The sequence below is a fragment of the Nyctereutes procyonoides genome, unplaced genomic scaffold (assembly GCF_905146905.1).
Source record: "Nyctereutes procyonoides isolate TBG_1078 unplaced genomic scaffold, NYPRO_anot_genome, whole genome shotgun sequence".
Taxonomy (NCBI): domain Eukaryota; kingdom Metazoa; phylum Chordata; class Mammalia; order Carnivora; family Canidae; genus Nyctereutes; species Nyctereutes procyonoides.
The window spans coordinates 99756048-99769994 of NW_026575125.1; the positions used below are offsets into that span (position 1 = coordinate 99756048).

The window sequence follows — 13947 nt, forward strand, 5'->3', positions numbered from 1 at the left end:
TCTTCATAAAGTCCTCAAAGCCTGGTCCAGATCCCAAATTACCTCCTGAAGCAGAAAGAAAAGATTAGATTATGTTTGGTGTAGTTTTACTGTCAAGTATTTTTCACTGAATGTTCATCCTTTGAAAATTGGTGATCCATTGCTACCTCTGTAGTGGTCAGAATATTTCATAACTCATAATCCCTTCCTCAGCTATGCCAGAGAACAGAATATCAAGAAGAATAAGAGGTTTGCTATTCTCTTTTCTGGTAGGGGACCCGTTTCCAGGTAAGCAGCTAAAAGCTCCTAAAAGCTCAGAAAACCAAAGGGCCTTTACCTGTTGCATTCCTTGCAGGGCTTGCTGCAGGAGTTTCAGCTGCTGTTCCTTGTTTGGGTCATCTTCTCTGTGGGCTTTGCCTTGTTCTTGCTTCAGTAATTCTACCTCATTCCGATAGGCATCGAGCTGCCAACGGAGGCTGTCGTTTTCTTCCTTCAGAGCTTCTGCCTGTGATACTAAGGCTAAACAATCAATATAATGTCGAATGCCCATCTATCCATACCCTTTGTGGTTCACCTTAGTACCATTAAAACTTGGTAGTTTTTTTTAAGATTTTATTTATTCATGAGAGATACAGAGAGAGAGAGAGGCTGAGACATACGCAGAGGGAGAGGCAGGCTCCCTGCGGGGAACTTGATGTGGGACTCGATCCTAGGACCCCAGGATCATGACCTGAGAAAGGCAGATGCTCAACCACTGAGCCATCCAGGTGCCCTGAAAATTTGGTAGTTTTTAATTGACATGTACAATAAGTCTCTTTTTTTGTATATTTTTTATTGGAGTTCTATTATGTTTGAGGAAGCCATGGCAGCAAGAGATGGACACAAAAGCACACAGAACCATTTTTGTATATGAAGACAGGCTTCCAGCACACTGAAGTCATCATCATGTTTCATATTTACCACCCCAAATATAACTCAGGCATTTCCAGCTAACATTGTTACTTTTACTTGGAAGGGAACAAATGATAAGAGCTCTGTAATGAAAAAGTATAGGACTAATTGTCTTGAACTGATGACTGTCCACACGTAATTTTGCCGGCAGTTGTTTGTAAAATGTAATCTTTACTGTCCTACGGAGGAAAGGTAAATGTCAAAATTAAAACATGAGACTACTGGTTTCTGGTCTAGTGTGTAAGGAATTTAGAGGTTACCACTCCATCCAACAACTAAAAAGCTAAATAAACTGAATAATCAACAACTTGTCTTCAATTCATATTGAAGTGAGCAGTGAGGTCATGGGCAGTGAGGTCATGGGGCAAACTGCTGACCCTGAAACTGGAGAGGCAGGGGAATCCAGAGAATCACAGTTTACCAGACCAGAAACCTATGAGCAGGAAGCTCCATGGGAACTGGTAGAAATAAGAAAACCTCAATTGTGATTGGCTGATTGCTGGAGGCTCAGTGTAGACAAGTCTGTTAAAGAGTTCAGATGGACCCAGTCATAGTGAGGTCTCTATACTTTTGTGAGTTTTATCTCTAAAAGCACGACTATAGCCTTACAATGAATATTGCACTTCCATCATGGGGAGGGGAAAAGAAACTATTTTGAAATACACCAGAACATTTTTTTTCTTCTTAACAAGGCCTGCCTTCAGAAGAAATCATTTTACCAGAGTCTAACCTGCTAGGATATTACCAGAGCCTAACTAACCTGGAGAAGGGAAATGTCCAAATATAGCCTCCTCAGGCCATCCCACCCCAAGTAAGAGGGGAAGAAAAAACTGAGAAACACTTGTGAAGTGCACAGTCCAGAGCTATATGCTCACTAAAAGACTGAGGCCTAATCACAGGACTATAGAATGCTTCCCTACACTTAACTACCACATCACTAAAGTCCTATTTACTGGAGTTCTTTTCACCTAGTACATCATGTCCAGATTTCAATAAAAAGTTACAAGGAATACTAAAAGGTAAAAAAAAAAAAAAAACAAAAACCCACAGTTTGAAGAGACTGAATCTGGATCAGAACAAGAGTCAGACATAGCATGAATATTGGAATTATCAAAACAGGAATATAAAACAACTATAATTAGTATAGTATGTTAAGGGCTTTAATGGGAAAAGTAGATACCATGAAATAACAGATGGATAATGTAAACAGAGAGATGGAAATTCTGAGAGATGAAAATTCAAATAGATATGCTAGAGATTAAAAAATATAACACAAATGAAAAATGCCTTGGTGGGCTTATTAAAAGACTGAACATGGTTGGGGGAAGAATCACTGAGCTTGAGGGTATGACAACAGAAATTGCCTAACCTCAAAAGAGAAAAAAAGCATGGAAAAAAACTACAAGCAGAATATCCAAGAACTATGGGACAACCACAAAAGATACATGTCATAAGAATATTAGAAGGGAAAGAAAGAGAAAGGAATGGAAGCAATGGGTGAAGCAATAATGGCTGAACTTTTCTTCAAATTATTATCAGACGCCAAACCACAGACCCAGGAAATTCAAAGAACATCAAACAGTATAAATGCCAAAAAATTAGACCTGAAAAGACACCTCACTAAAAATATATATGGCAAGTAAGCATCATTATATGTCATATGTCATTAGGGAATTACAAATTAAAAGAATAATGAGATGCCACTACACACCTATTAGAATGGCCAAAATCCAAAACAATGACAGCACTAAGTGCTGGTAAGGATGTGGAGCAAACAAACACTCCTTCATTGCTGGTGGGAATGCAAAATGCTACTGGTACTTTGGAAGATACTTTGGCAATTTCTTTTTCTTTTTTAAGATAGATAGATGGATAGATAGATTTATGAGAAACACACAGAGAGAGGCAGAGACATAGGTAGAGGGAGAAGCAGGCCCCCTGCAGGGAGCCTGATGCAGGATTCGATCCCAGGATCCCAGGATCATGACTTGAGCCAAAGGCAGACACTCAGCCACTGAGCCACTCTGGTGCCACTGGCAATTTCTTAACCTACAATCCAGCAATCATGCTACTTCATATTTACCCAAGTGAACTGAAAACTTATGTCCCCACAACAATATACACATGGATTTTATAGTAGATTTCTTCTGGCAATTATATAATTGCCCCAACTTGGAAAAAACTGCAAAGTTCTTTAGTAGATTAATGGATAAACAAACTGTAGTACATGCAGAAATGGAGTATTATTCAGTGCTAAAAAGAAATGAGTGATCAAGCCATGAAAAGACCTTGAGGAAATGTAAATGCATTATCACTAAGTGAAAAAAAAAGCCAATTGAAAAGGCTACATAACTGTATGATTCCAACTATATGACATTTTGGAAAAGGCAAAACAACAGAGTCAGTAAGAAGATTAAAGAAAAAACCCACAACCCTAAGCTGGTTGCCAGGTGCTGGGGTGGGGTGGGGGAATGAATAGGCAGAGCACAGAGGATTTTTAAGGCAGTGGAACTATTCTGTATGATACTACAGTGACAGAGACATATATTTTAAACATTTGTCCAAACCCATAGAATGTATAATACTTAGAGTGAACTCTAATGCAAACTATGACCTTTGGGTGATAATGATGTATTCACTGATTGTAAGGAATGTATCCATGTGGAGCAGGATGTCAGTAGTGGTGAGGAGATATGTGTGTGTGTGTGTGCGTGTTTGTGAGACAGAGGTATTTGGAAACTTTTTACTTCTTGTTCAGTGTTGTAGTAAATCTAAGACTGCTCTAAAAAAATAATTTATGAATTAAAAAAATCCTAAGACACAGGAGGAAAATTAGCTTTATTTATGGTTATGGCACATTTTTCAAGGTCAACAAACACAAAAGCTATTATAAAATATTTAATCAGAGGATGTTCATTCAACAAACACTGAATACCTTCTTTGTACCAGGTTTATGATAATTGTAAAAAAATGAAATTCCACTAATCGTTATGGTTTACAGTCCAAATTAATGGAAACATTTATAGTTTATTCCTTTTTTGATTCCGAACAAAGAATAAAGCCCAAAAAAGACATTAACAAAATGGATCAAAATTACAAACCTGTATATTAAATGTCTAAGAATGTTAAAAGGCACCTCAAAGATACAGAGGCAATGAAACGCCGGGATACCTGCACCCCGATGTTTCTAGCAGCAATGTCCACAATAGCCACACTGCGGAAGGAGCCTCGGTGTCCTTCAAAAGATGAATGGATAAAGAAGATGTGGTTTATGTATACAATGGAATATTCCTCAGCCATTAGAAACGACAAATACCCACCATTTGCTTCGACATGGATGGAACTGGAGGGTATTATGCTGAGTGAAGTAAGTCAATTGGAGAAGGACAAACAGTGTATGTTCTCATTCATTTGGGGAATATAAATAATAGTGAAAGGGAATAAAGGGGAAAGGAGAAAAAAATAAGTGGGAAATATCAGAAAGGGAGACAGAACATGGAAGACTCCTAACTCTGGGAAACGAACTAGGGGTGGTGGAAGGGGAGGAGGGCGGGGGTGGGGTGATTGGGTGGCAGGCACTGAGGTGGGCACTTGACGGGATGAGCACTGGGTGTTATTCTGTATGTTGGCAAATTGAACACCAATAAGAAATAAATTTATTATTAAAAAAGGCAACTTTTCAAAGGTATGATTTTTTTCAGCTACTTATGGGGTGGGACTTTGGGTATAAGAAAGTAAAAGAAAGTAATGGAAATAAAATCTTCAAGATTATTAGCTGTAAGTGGTGGAAGAAGAGTTCTCTAAAGGGATTTCAAAGACAAGATTCATTCTCTACAATAAATGGAAAGAAGTTGTGCTTTACAAAGATGAAATATATAGAAGAAAACCCTATTCTGAGGGTGAAAACACTTCCTATTCCTAAAAGAAAGCTGCTTCGGGTGGAGTGGGGTGCAGGGCTTAATTCTGTGCTTTCGATCTGAGGGTTTTCCTGAAACAATCAGGTACCAATGTAGGCTGATGTAATCAGATTTTCTATCCAAATTAGTGAGTGGCAATCCTTCCTGCTAACATGTTCTCTTGTTTTCTGTGGATGGCTATGCAATTATCCTGATGTAGCAGTTTGAACCTTATATTTTAGTTTTTAAAAGAAATTACAAAAAATTTTGGCACAACACATTCATTGTATGTTTGGTTTTATTACAGATTTTAATTTTTTCTGTAATCATACAGCTTTTGTGTCTTTGGAGAGAAAGCTGTTACACAGAGTTGGAATCCCAGAACTGTAAATACTATCTATCCTTGCCATCTCTCACAGCAGCCGGGATACTTGTTGGACAGGTAGCGTTTCTCACAATCATAACACCGAAAGAAGATGCTAAAAGTGAAGATGACTGTATATAGGAAAGTGTATGGCAGAAGGGACATGTGCTATCTGCCAAATGGGAAGAAATATTTGATTTGCTTGTTGGGTCAGTACCAAGGATAGCATTTTTTTTTTTCCCCAAGGATAGCATTTTGAGCTGGAGTTCCGCTGAGTAACACAGAGGTTCCTTTGTAAATCAAGTGACTGCTATAGAGAGATAGTTATTCATTTCTGCTTTGGTTTGCATGTTTTTCCTCTGGCAAGCCATGCAGCTCAATACTAAATAGTGATATTTCATCTTCCTCCTTTTGTTTCTTCTTGTGCTGCAGGCTAGTGATTATACTCATGTCTTACGAGTCATGTGGAGAAACGTGGAAAAGGGCAGTAATCTAGAAGAATGGTTAGAGGCATAGTCTCCAGTTTAAATGCGAAAATATTTTTCCTCTGAGCAAATGAGGAGGAGGGACTGCTTCTCTCCTGGGGGGAAAGGGCATGCTGATGAGCCGAGATAGATTCCTGAAGCCAAGTGTGAACAGATAATAATCTCCCCAGTTTGGACCTGTCACTAAGCAAAAGAGAATGTGATCTTCTCTAATGCCACCAGGGCATCTTACTTAGGAAATGTATTTCCACTCCCTGAAATGAGGGTTTTTGTCATTTTAATGAGGGTGCCAAGTCTTTACTTTCACAGACTTAATATTAATTGGGTCCATTTCTGAAGTTGGAGTTCTTTGTACATTGCCAGAACATTGAAAAGTTCAATATTACCTTTTAATAATATGTTTGAGTGGGTGAATCCATCAGTTCTGATACTAAAGAGTATACTGAATTTATTCATACCTTGCCATCATTAGTTCTCAGTTGCTCCTTTTAGACTATTTCCTATGTGGGAAAACCATTTCTCTTTATGGGGATGGCTCCTCAGATCTGAAAGCTGCCAGTTCATCATGGCAATATGAAAATATGAAGGCAGCTATGAACTCTTCTTTTTAGGGGAGACACTCTGAGCAGAATCCCAGATATGTTTTACTATGACAAAATATCTAAAAGGATTTTGTGTTATTAAAAAATTAACACCTACGTTTCTTTGGTAATACAAAGAAAACAAAAATTTTAATGGGATCAAATTCAGGGGGTTGGCCACTATCACGAAGCTGCATTACAATGTCACCAAATTTTGTTTTCTATTTAATAAAAAGTCACCAAATTTTTTTTTAATTTTTTATTTTATTTTATTTATGACAGGCACACAGTGAGAGAGAGAGAGAGGCAGAGACACAGGCAGAGGGAGAAGCAGGCTCCATGCACCGGGAGCCCGATGTGGGATTCGATCCCGGGTCTCCAGGATCGCGCCCCGGGCCAAAGGCAGGCGCCAAACCGCTGCGCCACCCAGGGATCCCAAGTCACCAAATTTTTGAAGGAAGATGTGTAACAAATGTTACCAAATTATAGAAGGGAAAATGTGCAACATTCCTCTCAAGGTTCCTAAAAAAAGTTTGAGCTGGAATTATTCACAAAGAAAAAAGCCAAAAGAACAAAGTTTAAAGAAAGAGAGGGAGAGGATCTGAGTGGTTGTAGGCCAATTCAGGCAAAATTTTAGGTGAATTCCCTCACCTCCCAAAGCCTTTCCTTAGCCTTACCTCTGCAGGTTATTACTCCAGTGAGGCTTCTACCAGTATTGGTGCACCAGAGACTTCACTGTTTCTCCTCTGAGATCTCTAAATTTGCCTCTCAAACACAATGTCTTAATTTGTCAGTTATCTCACTGTCCCTCATCACCCTGAGACATTGCTCTCTTTGTTTTTTTTTAAATCTTTTTTTTTAATTTTTATTTTATTTATGATAGTCAGAGAGAGAGAGAGAGGCAGAGACAGAAGCAGGCTCCATGCACCGGGAGCCTGATGTGGGATTCGATCCCGGGTCTCCAGGATCGCGCCCTGGGCCAAAGGCAGGCGCTAAACCGCTGCGCCACCCAGGGATCCCACATTGCTCTCTTTGTTTTCTGGGACCTTAAATCTCTTGGAGTGGCTAACTTCACCCAGAGCATTAACTATTTTCTGGCTAAACAGATTCCACTGCAAACTCCTTAGTACCTTATATACTTTCACCCTCCTGAAAACCTTTGGCTAGTCTTACCATGCCAATTCCTAGCTCATGGTCACTCAACTCAACTTTGCACCTTATCCTGGGCTGAAGAGGACTCTTACAAGAAGTTGCTGAGCTGGGCAGTCCTGGTCAATACATACTCATGTTGTTCCTTGCTCACAGGTCTCTTATTTCTCACTGATTTCTTCCTTCCATTCTACCTAGGGTATTTATTCCAGCTCTGCTCCTGTTTCCTCATGGTCTCATTTCCAGAGCATTTCCCTAATCAACAGCAGCATGGGATCCATATATTCCTTTAGCTTCATCTCTCTTGTCTCAGAGGAAGAGGGTTCTCCCCTCTCTAAAGAAAACTCCATCTGAGTTTGGATCACTTCCTATTCTTTTCTAGGATTCCACTTCCATAATTACCCATAAGTACTATTTCACTCTCAAGCATCTTCAACCTCACTCTCTCCATGGCCCCTTCCCTTCTATTGAACAATAAACAACAACTTAACTTTAAATTTGTTACCAATTCTAGTTGCCATTTATAATGCTTGCATTTGCTTTTGGTCAGTATCCAACTTTTTGACTTGTGGTCTTTGTCCACCTTCTCTCCTTAAAGTCGTATGTTCTGGCCCCTACCTCTATCATCCTACTAAAATAGTTCTTGCTCAATGTTGTCTTTGATTCCTTTCTTCTTGGTAATATCTGATAATCTTGATTATTCCTACTTCTATAAATTCTTGTGGGCTCAATAATCTGATGCTTTTTCAGTTTTCTTCCAGCCTCTTAGGATTTTTTTTCTTAAAAAAATTATCTACCTACCTACCTATCATCTATCTAAGTAGGGGCTAGGGAGTAGGCAGAGAATTCTCAAGCAGACTCCCTGCTGAGCACAGAGCCTGACATGGGACTCAATCCCAGGACCATGACTTGAGCCAAAATCAAGAGTTGGATGCTTAAGTGACTGAGACACCCAGGTGCCCTTAGACTGCTCTTTTCCTAACTGCTCGGCAAACTCCTGTTTCTTTCCTTCTCCTTTGATGTGGGCAGCCACCAAAGCTCTGTATTTAGCCTTTTGCTTTTCTTTCTCTCACTTGTCTTTGACAGTCATTTATTCATTCATATTCTCCTTCTACTTTCTTCACCATGGTTTCAATATAAACCCTTTATATTTATTTCCTAAATACCTACTGTCTGAAACTAATCTCATATTCCACAAATCAGTCCCAGGCACCAGTCCATTTTAGTCAGTGCTACTAGTATGGGTTTAATTTGTAACCACCCGCCAAAAAAAAAAAAAAACCTTTATGTTGAAGCCCTTAGAATGTGACCTTATTTGGAAATAGGGTCTTTACAGAGGTAATCAAGTTAAAAGGAGATCAATAGGGTGGTCATTAGTCATACCATATGACTGGTATACTTATAGAAAGGAGAAATTTGGATGCAGAGACATGCAAATAGAGAGAATGCCATGTAAGCATGAAGACATTGATTGGGGTGATACAACTATAAGCCAAGAAGTCTCAAAGATTGCCAATAAACCATCAGGAGCTAGGAGACAGGCATGGAACAGATTCTTCCTTACAGTCTACAAGAGGAACCTAACCCGATGACACCTTAATCTCAGACTTCTGGCCTCCAGAACCGTGAGGCAACAAACTTCTGTTGTTTAAGCCACTCAGTTTGTGATACTTTGTTGCAGTAACCCTAGCGAACTAATATGGCCACTGACCCTCCAATCACCCAGACTAGAAAACCTAGCCTCATCTCAAATTCTTGCTTTTTTTCTTCATCATCTGTATCTAATCTGGCACCAAAGACTTTAGTTATTCTTCTGAAATGACTCCTAGCATCTTTAATCTCATGTTTTCTGTTACATCCTTTTAACCATTTTATCTTAGTTCCTGTTACTGGGCTTCATCATTTCATATTTAAATTCCTATAAAAGTCTCTGGTGGGTCTTTATTCAAAATTATTCCCCAAAAATATAATTCATGTTGCTTTTATCATACTAGCACCATGATTGAGACATGTTTATAGGGCCATATTGTCTATTATGCTAAATATAACCATGGCATTCATGATTCCCCATAATCTGGACCCACCATGTCCACTCAATCTTTTATCCCCCATACCCATCATCCTTGTTTCCTTCTCTGAGCCCTATTCCTTCTCCTCTCCACATCAAGATACTTTCTTACTCTCCTTTTTCTCATCCAAATCTATTCATCTTTGAAGCCCTGATCAATTTTCACTGACTGCAACTACTCTGGCCACACTAATTTATCTTGGCCTTGCTGCATTCTAATGCAGTAAATTCTTACAGGTAAGTGCCAAGTGGTATTTCTTATATTTTATGTAAATTTACATACATTGCACCTCTATTGCCATCAGCTTATAGGATGCAGTCCTCATTAATTAACTGATCAAACTGTTTAATAAAACAGGGAATAATGAGAGGTGGGGGGGAGGGAAGGAATGAGATTGAAAACCAAGAGAAGTGAAAACTTTGGCTAGAACAATAAAGGAGAATGATCTCAGTCAATATTTTCCAAATGTGTTCCCTGAACCACTAGCATTTAAATCGTTTAGGATGTCTGATAAAACACAAATAACTGAACTTCATTATGGACCTACTTAATCAAACCTTGTGACCCATAAATCTGATTTTTTAAAGGTAGCCCAATGATGCTTATATACACTAAATCTGAGAACCATTAGTTTAAGTGGAGAAGGCAGACAATAGATGCTGAAAAGGAACAGCTGTTCTTAGGTTTACTGGGCACATGCACTTTTTATCACGGCTAACAATAGAATGAAATAGTTTCACACTATCATGGTTTGCTTTGATGTGATTCCCCCTCTTCAACATATTGCTTTGAGCACAGCAGTCCTTTCTTCTATGGCAAGCAAGAAGGTTTCCAGTACTGCATCACAAATATGGGCTGGGTAATACAGAGTCCCTTGAAGAATAAAAATTTTGTGGCACTCCAAAGAAAGGTTAACTGAGACTGCTCAGCTAGATTTGACTCTTACTTTCTCTGGGAGTAAAATTTAACCAGACACATGCTCTAGGCTCCTGGAATTCAAGTTTGGTAGCATGGAGAGAGAAAAAACAACTCTGAGATTTAGTGCTTATGCTTTTAATTGGAACCAAGTGAAACTAAAAGATGTAGCTGATTTAGATAAAACCTGAGGACCCACTTACTGGCTCACATTGAGCAGGATTTCTGCAGTTGACTACTACAGAAGCAAGATAACAAAATTAGATACGATCAAGGGGAAGAAGAATGCACAAAAGTCCTTGAATGAAAATGAATTGAAACCTTCTGGGAGAAAAGCTATTTGGTAAGCTCCATTAAGTCTATTGTAGATAGCTTTATTTGACAAAGCAGCATCCTGGCATGTGGAACAGGAAAGAAAATAGCTATAAGATGATCTGTCAGGGAGTTTCTAGTCTCTAAATGAATAAGATTCTGTGCAGTAGCCAATACAGCTTTTAACTCAAAAGAGATACAGAAGCAAAATGCAATTATATAACACTCGTAAGTGCATTTAATCTGAATCTCCCATACACACCCCCTCCCCCAATAACTCCTCAAATTCAGCAATTTATCAAGCAAATATTCAAACTTATGGTTACATTCATTTCAGGATAACACTGAATTAACACTATAAACAATACTGTAGATACTGAGATGGAGATAGTTCTATAAGTCAAAGATTAGTCAGCTATAAAACATGTTGGCTAAGCACTTAAGTAATTTGAATAGCTCAATTATTATGAAACTCTTTTTTTAGCTGTAAGTTTATTGTATTTATTTGCAGTAATTAGTTCACTGTTCTGAAAATGCTAACTATCTACTGATTACAAAGGATTTATTCAATATATATGGAGGTTTAGATATTTAGGGATCTAACATATGGCAGAAATACAGTAAATACATATATAACAGCTACAAATGTCTTTTTAAAAGTCTAATTTGGGACACCTGGGTGGCTCAGCAGTTGAGCGTCTGCCTTTGCCTCAGGGCATCATCCCGGAGTCCTGGGATTGAGTCCCGCATTGGGCTTCCTGCATAGAGCCTGCTTCTCCCTCTGCCTCTGCCTATGTCTCTGCCTCTCTCTCTCTGTGTCTCTCATGAATGAATAAATAAAATCTTTTTTAAAAAAGTCTAAAAAATAAATTTAAAAAAGTCTAATCTGGTGGTTTTCTTTCCTTAAGAGTTTCTGTTCATGGAATGAAGATTCTAGGACCACTCAAGTGGCTATAGAACTGCTGACTTCATATTCCCCATATGAATAATAGTGAAAGGGAATATAAGGGAAGGGAGAAGAAATGTGTGGGAAATATCAGAAAGGGACACAGAACATACAGACTCCTACTCTGGGAAACGAACTAGGGGTGGTAGAAGGGGAGGAGGGCGGGGGGTGGGGGTGAATGGGTGACGGGCACTGAGGGGGACACTTGACGGGATGAGCACTGGGTGTTATTCTGTATGTTGGTAAATTGAACACCAATAAAAATTAATTTATTAAAAAAAATTACTGTGACCTGAATAAAATATAACTGAATTCTAAAAAAAAAAAAAAAAAGAACTGCTGACTTCAATATGCAAGTACTGGAACCAAGAAATTCTGATTTGCATTATAATCAATTGGTTCTCCATCTCTGTCTCTCTCTCTCTCTCTCTCACACACACACACACACACACACACAGAGTAGGGACAGTTTGTTATGATATCTCCAATGTTTATTTATTTATTTATTTATTATTTATTTTTTGATATCTCCAATGTTTAGCACAGTGCTTGGCATGCAACAGTTATTAAGTGAACGAATGAATTCATTTAGCCATCCCAATATTCATGTTAAATGGTTGTATAATATACTTCCTACAAGGGTGGAATCTGAGCTCAATGAGACAAGTCCTTCCTAAGTCCAGAGGAACACAGTTGGGACTAGAATTCAGGTGCTCTAACTTTAGGTCCCATGCTCTGTCCATGGTACCTTACTGACTTCTAAGACTACTTAGAATGGCTTACCTGAAAACACTAGTCTTTTGTGTGATGTTTTAATCTCCCTTCTGGTAATTCTCTCCCTGATTTGTTATGAAATTGTAGGGTGGTGTAGTGTCACATTGTTCAACAGGTTTGTATTATGAGTTCACTGGGGACCCACATCATGGCCTGTCTCATAGTGAGGTCCTGACTATACTAAGTAAGAGCAAAAGCCTTTACCCAGACATCTGTTCGTAGACTGCTGTTTGGTTCCTAATAAATCCCTAAGTAACCATGATAAAAGGCAGCAGATAGGTAGATTGTCACATAGATATTTTCCCTTAGTTGGTAGAGTCTTTTTTAATTTTGTGATTCTTTAAAGAAAAATATTTAATTTGTATGAAGATAAATTTATTAAAAGTATCTTTTATGATTTCTATCTTTGGAGACCTTCATCCCAAATTATATAACCAACTCCTACATTTTCCAGAATTTCTTTTGCTGTGTTTCTTTTTTTTTTTTACATTTGAATCTTAAATCCATCTGTTACTAATTTTGGTGTAAGGTATACATGATAAAAGGAATCTACTTTTTAAGATGTTTGGCTAGCTATCTATTTATGTGTAAGCTCTCTTATGATTCTTACTATAGAACATATTATTAATAAATCCAAATCAAATATAGGACAATGCTACCTAAATGTCTAGCCCTTCTAAGAGAAGAAAGTCCAATTTTAATTCAGTACTGTGATGGAAGATGGGAGTGAATAAGAAGATCCTATAGCTACTGTGGATATTGATATTCAGCCACTGTGTCTTTATATGGCTTTACCAGTTGTTTCTAGCTGGTTCCAGACTGATGGTTTTGTGTCCATACCTTACTGGATGTTAGAAGTTTAAAAATATCATACCTGCAAGTACATGTTAGTTAAATCAAACAAAGCAGAATTAACTTTACCTGATTCTTCCGTTTCTTTTGTTTCTGTGGTTTCTTCTATTTCGTCATCGGACATCTCCATTTCTTCTTCTCGTCTGATTCCCATTAATTCATCATTATGTATGTTGCGAATTTCCTAAGATTAAAAGTTATGCTTTGTAGGTGGGAAAGTTTAGAAAACATTGAATAAATGAACAGAGTTAAGGATAAGATGGAGCAGGGTTTTTTGACATGATAAAACTTCAAAGTACTCTTAAGGCAAGGGAAAAGGGGCACATTGGGGCTGAGACTGTCTTGACAGACAAAGCAGACTTCGTACATTCTGTCTTCCATAAGGCATTCTTTCCATATCTAGAGCTCTGGCAGTTGATGATTCTCATATCCTTCCTATGTTAGAAAGTACTGCTGGTCCTGAAAGGCCTCTTACCTCTAACATGGATTTCTGGACTTTCCTTGAAGGATTCTGCCATTTTCACTTTCCCATGTCAAATCCTTTGAGTTTGCATCTTTCCATCCTCTTTCCTCTCCACTTACTTCCTCTGATTTACTCAACAGAACTGCTTTTTTAAAAAAGATTTTTATTTATTTATTCATGAAAGATACAGAAAAAGAGGCAGAGACACAGG

General features: G+C 38.3%; 1 protein-coding gene across 10 annotated transcripts in view; it reads right to left on the reverse strand.

The window, feature by feature from the left end:
* Positions 1-13947, reverse strand: part of ENOX2 (ecto-NOX disulfide-thiol exchanger 2) — a 279607-nt gene that overhangs the window by 19475 nt on the left and 246185 nt on the right. For 9 of the 10 annotated variants that reach the window (XR_008666143.1, XM_055338230.1, XM_055338234.1 and 6 more), the window contains 2 exons: positions 13343-13457; positions 317-498 (listed from right to left, as the gene is read on the reverse strand). Coding sequence is in view for 9 of the 10 variants with exons in the window: in XM_055338230.1 (XP_055194205.1) it covers positions 317-498; positions 13343-13457 (297 nt within the window). In the remaining variant the exon portion in view is untranslated. The remainder of the gene's footprint in view (positions 1-316; positions 499-13342; positions 13458-13947) is intronic. The other variant, XM_055338229.1, reaches the window with a different exon arrangement.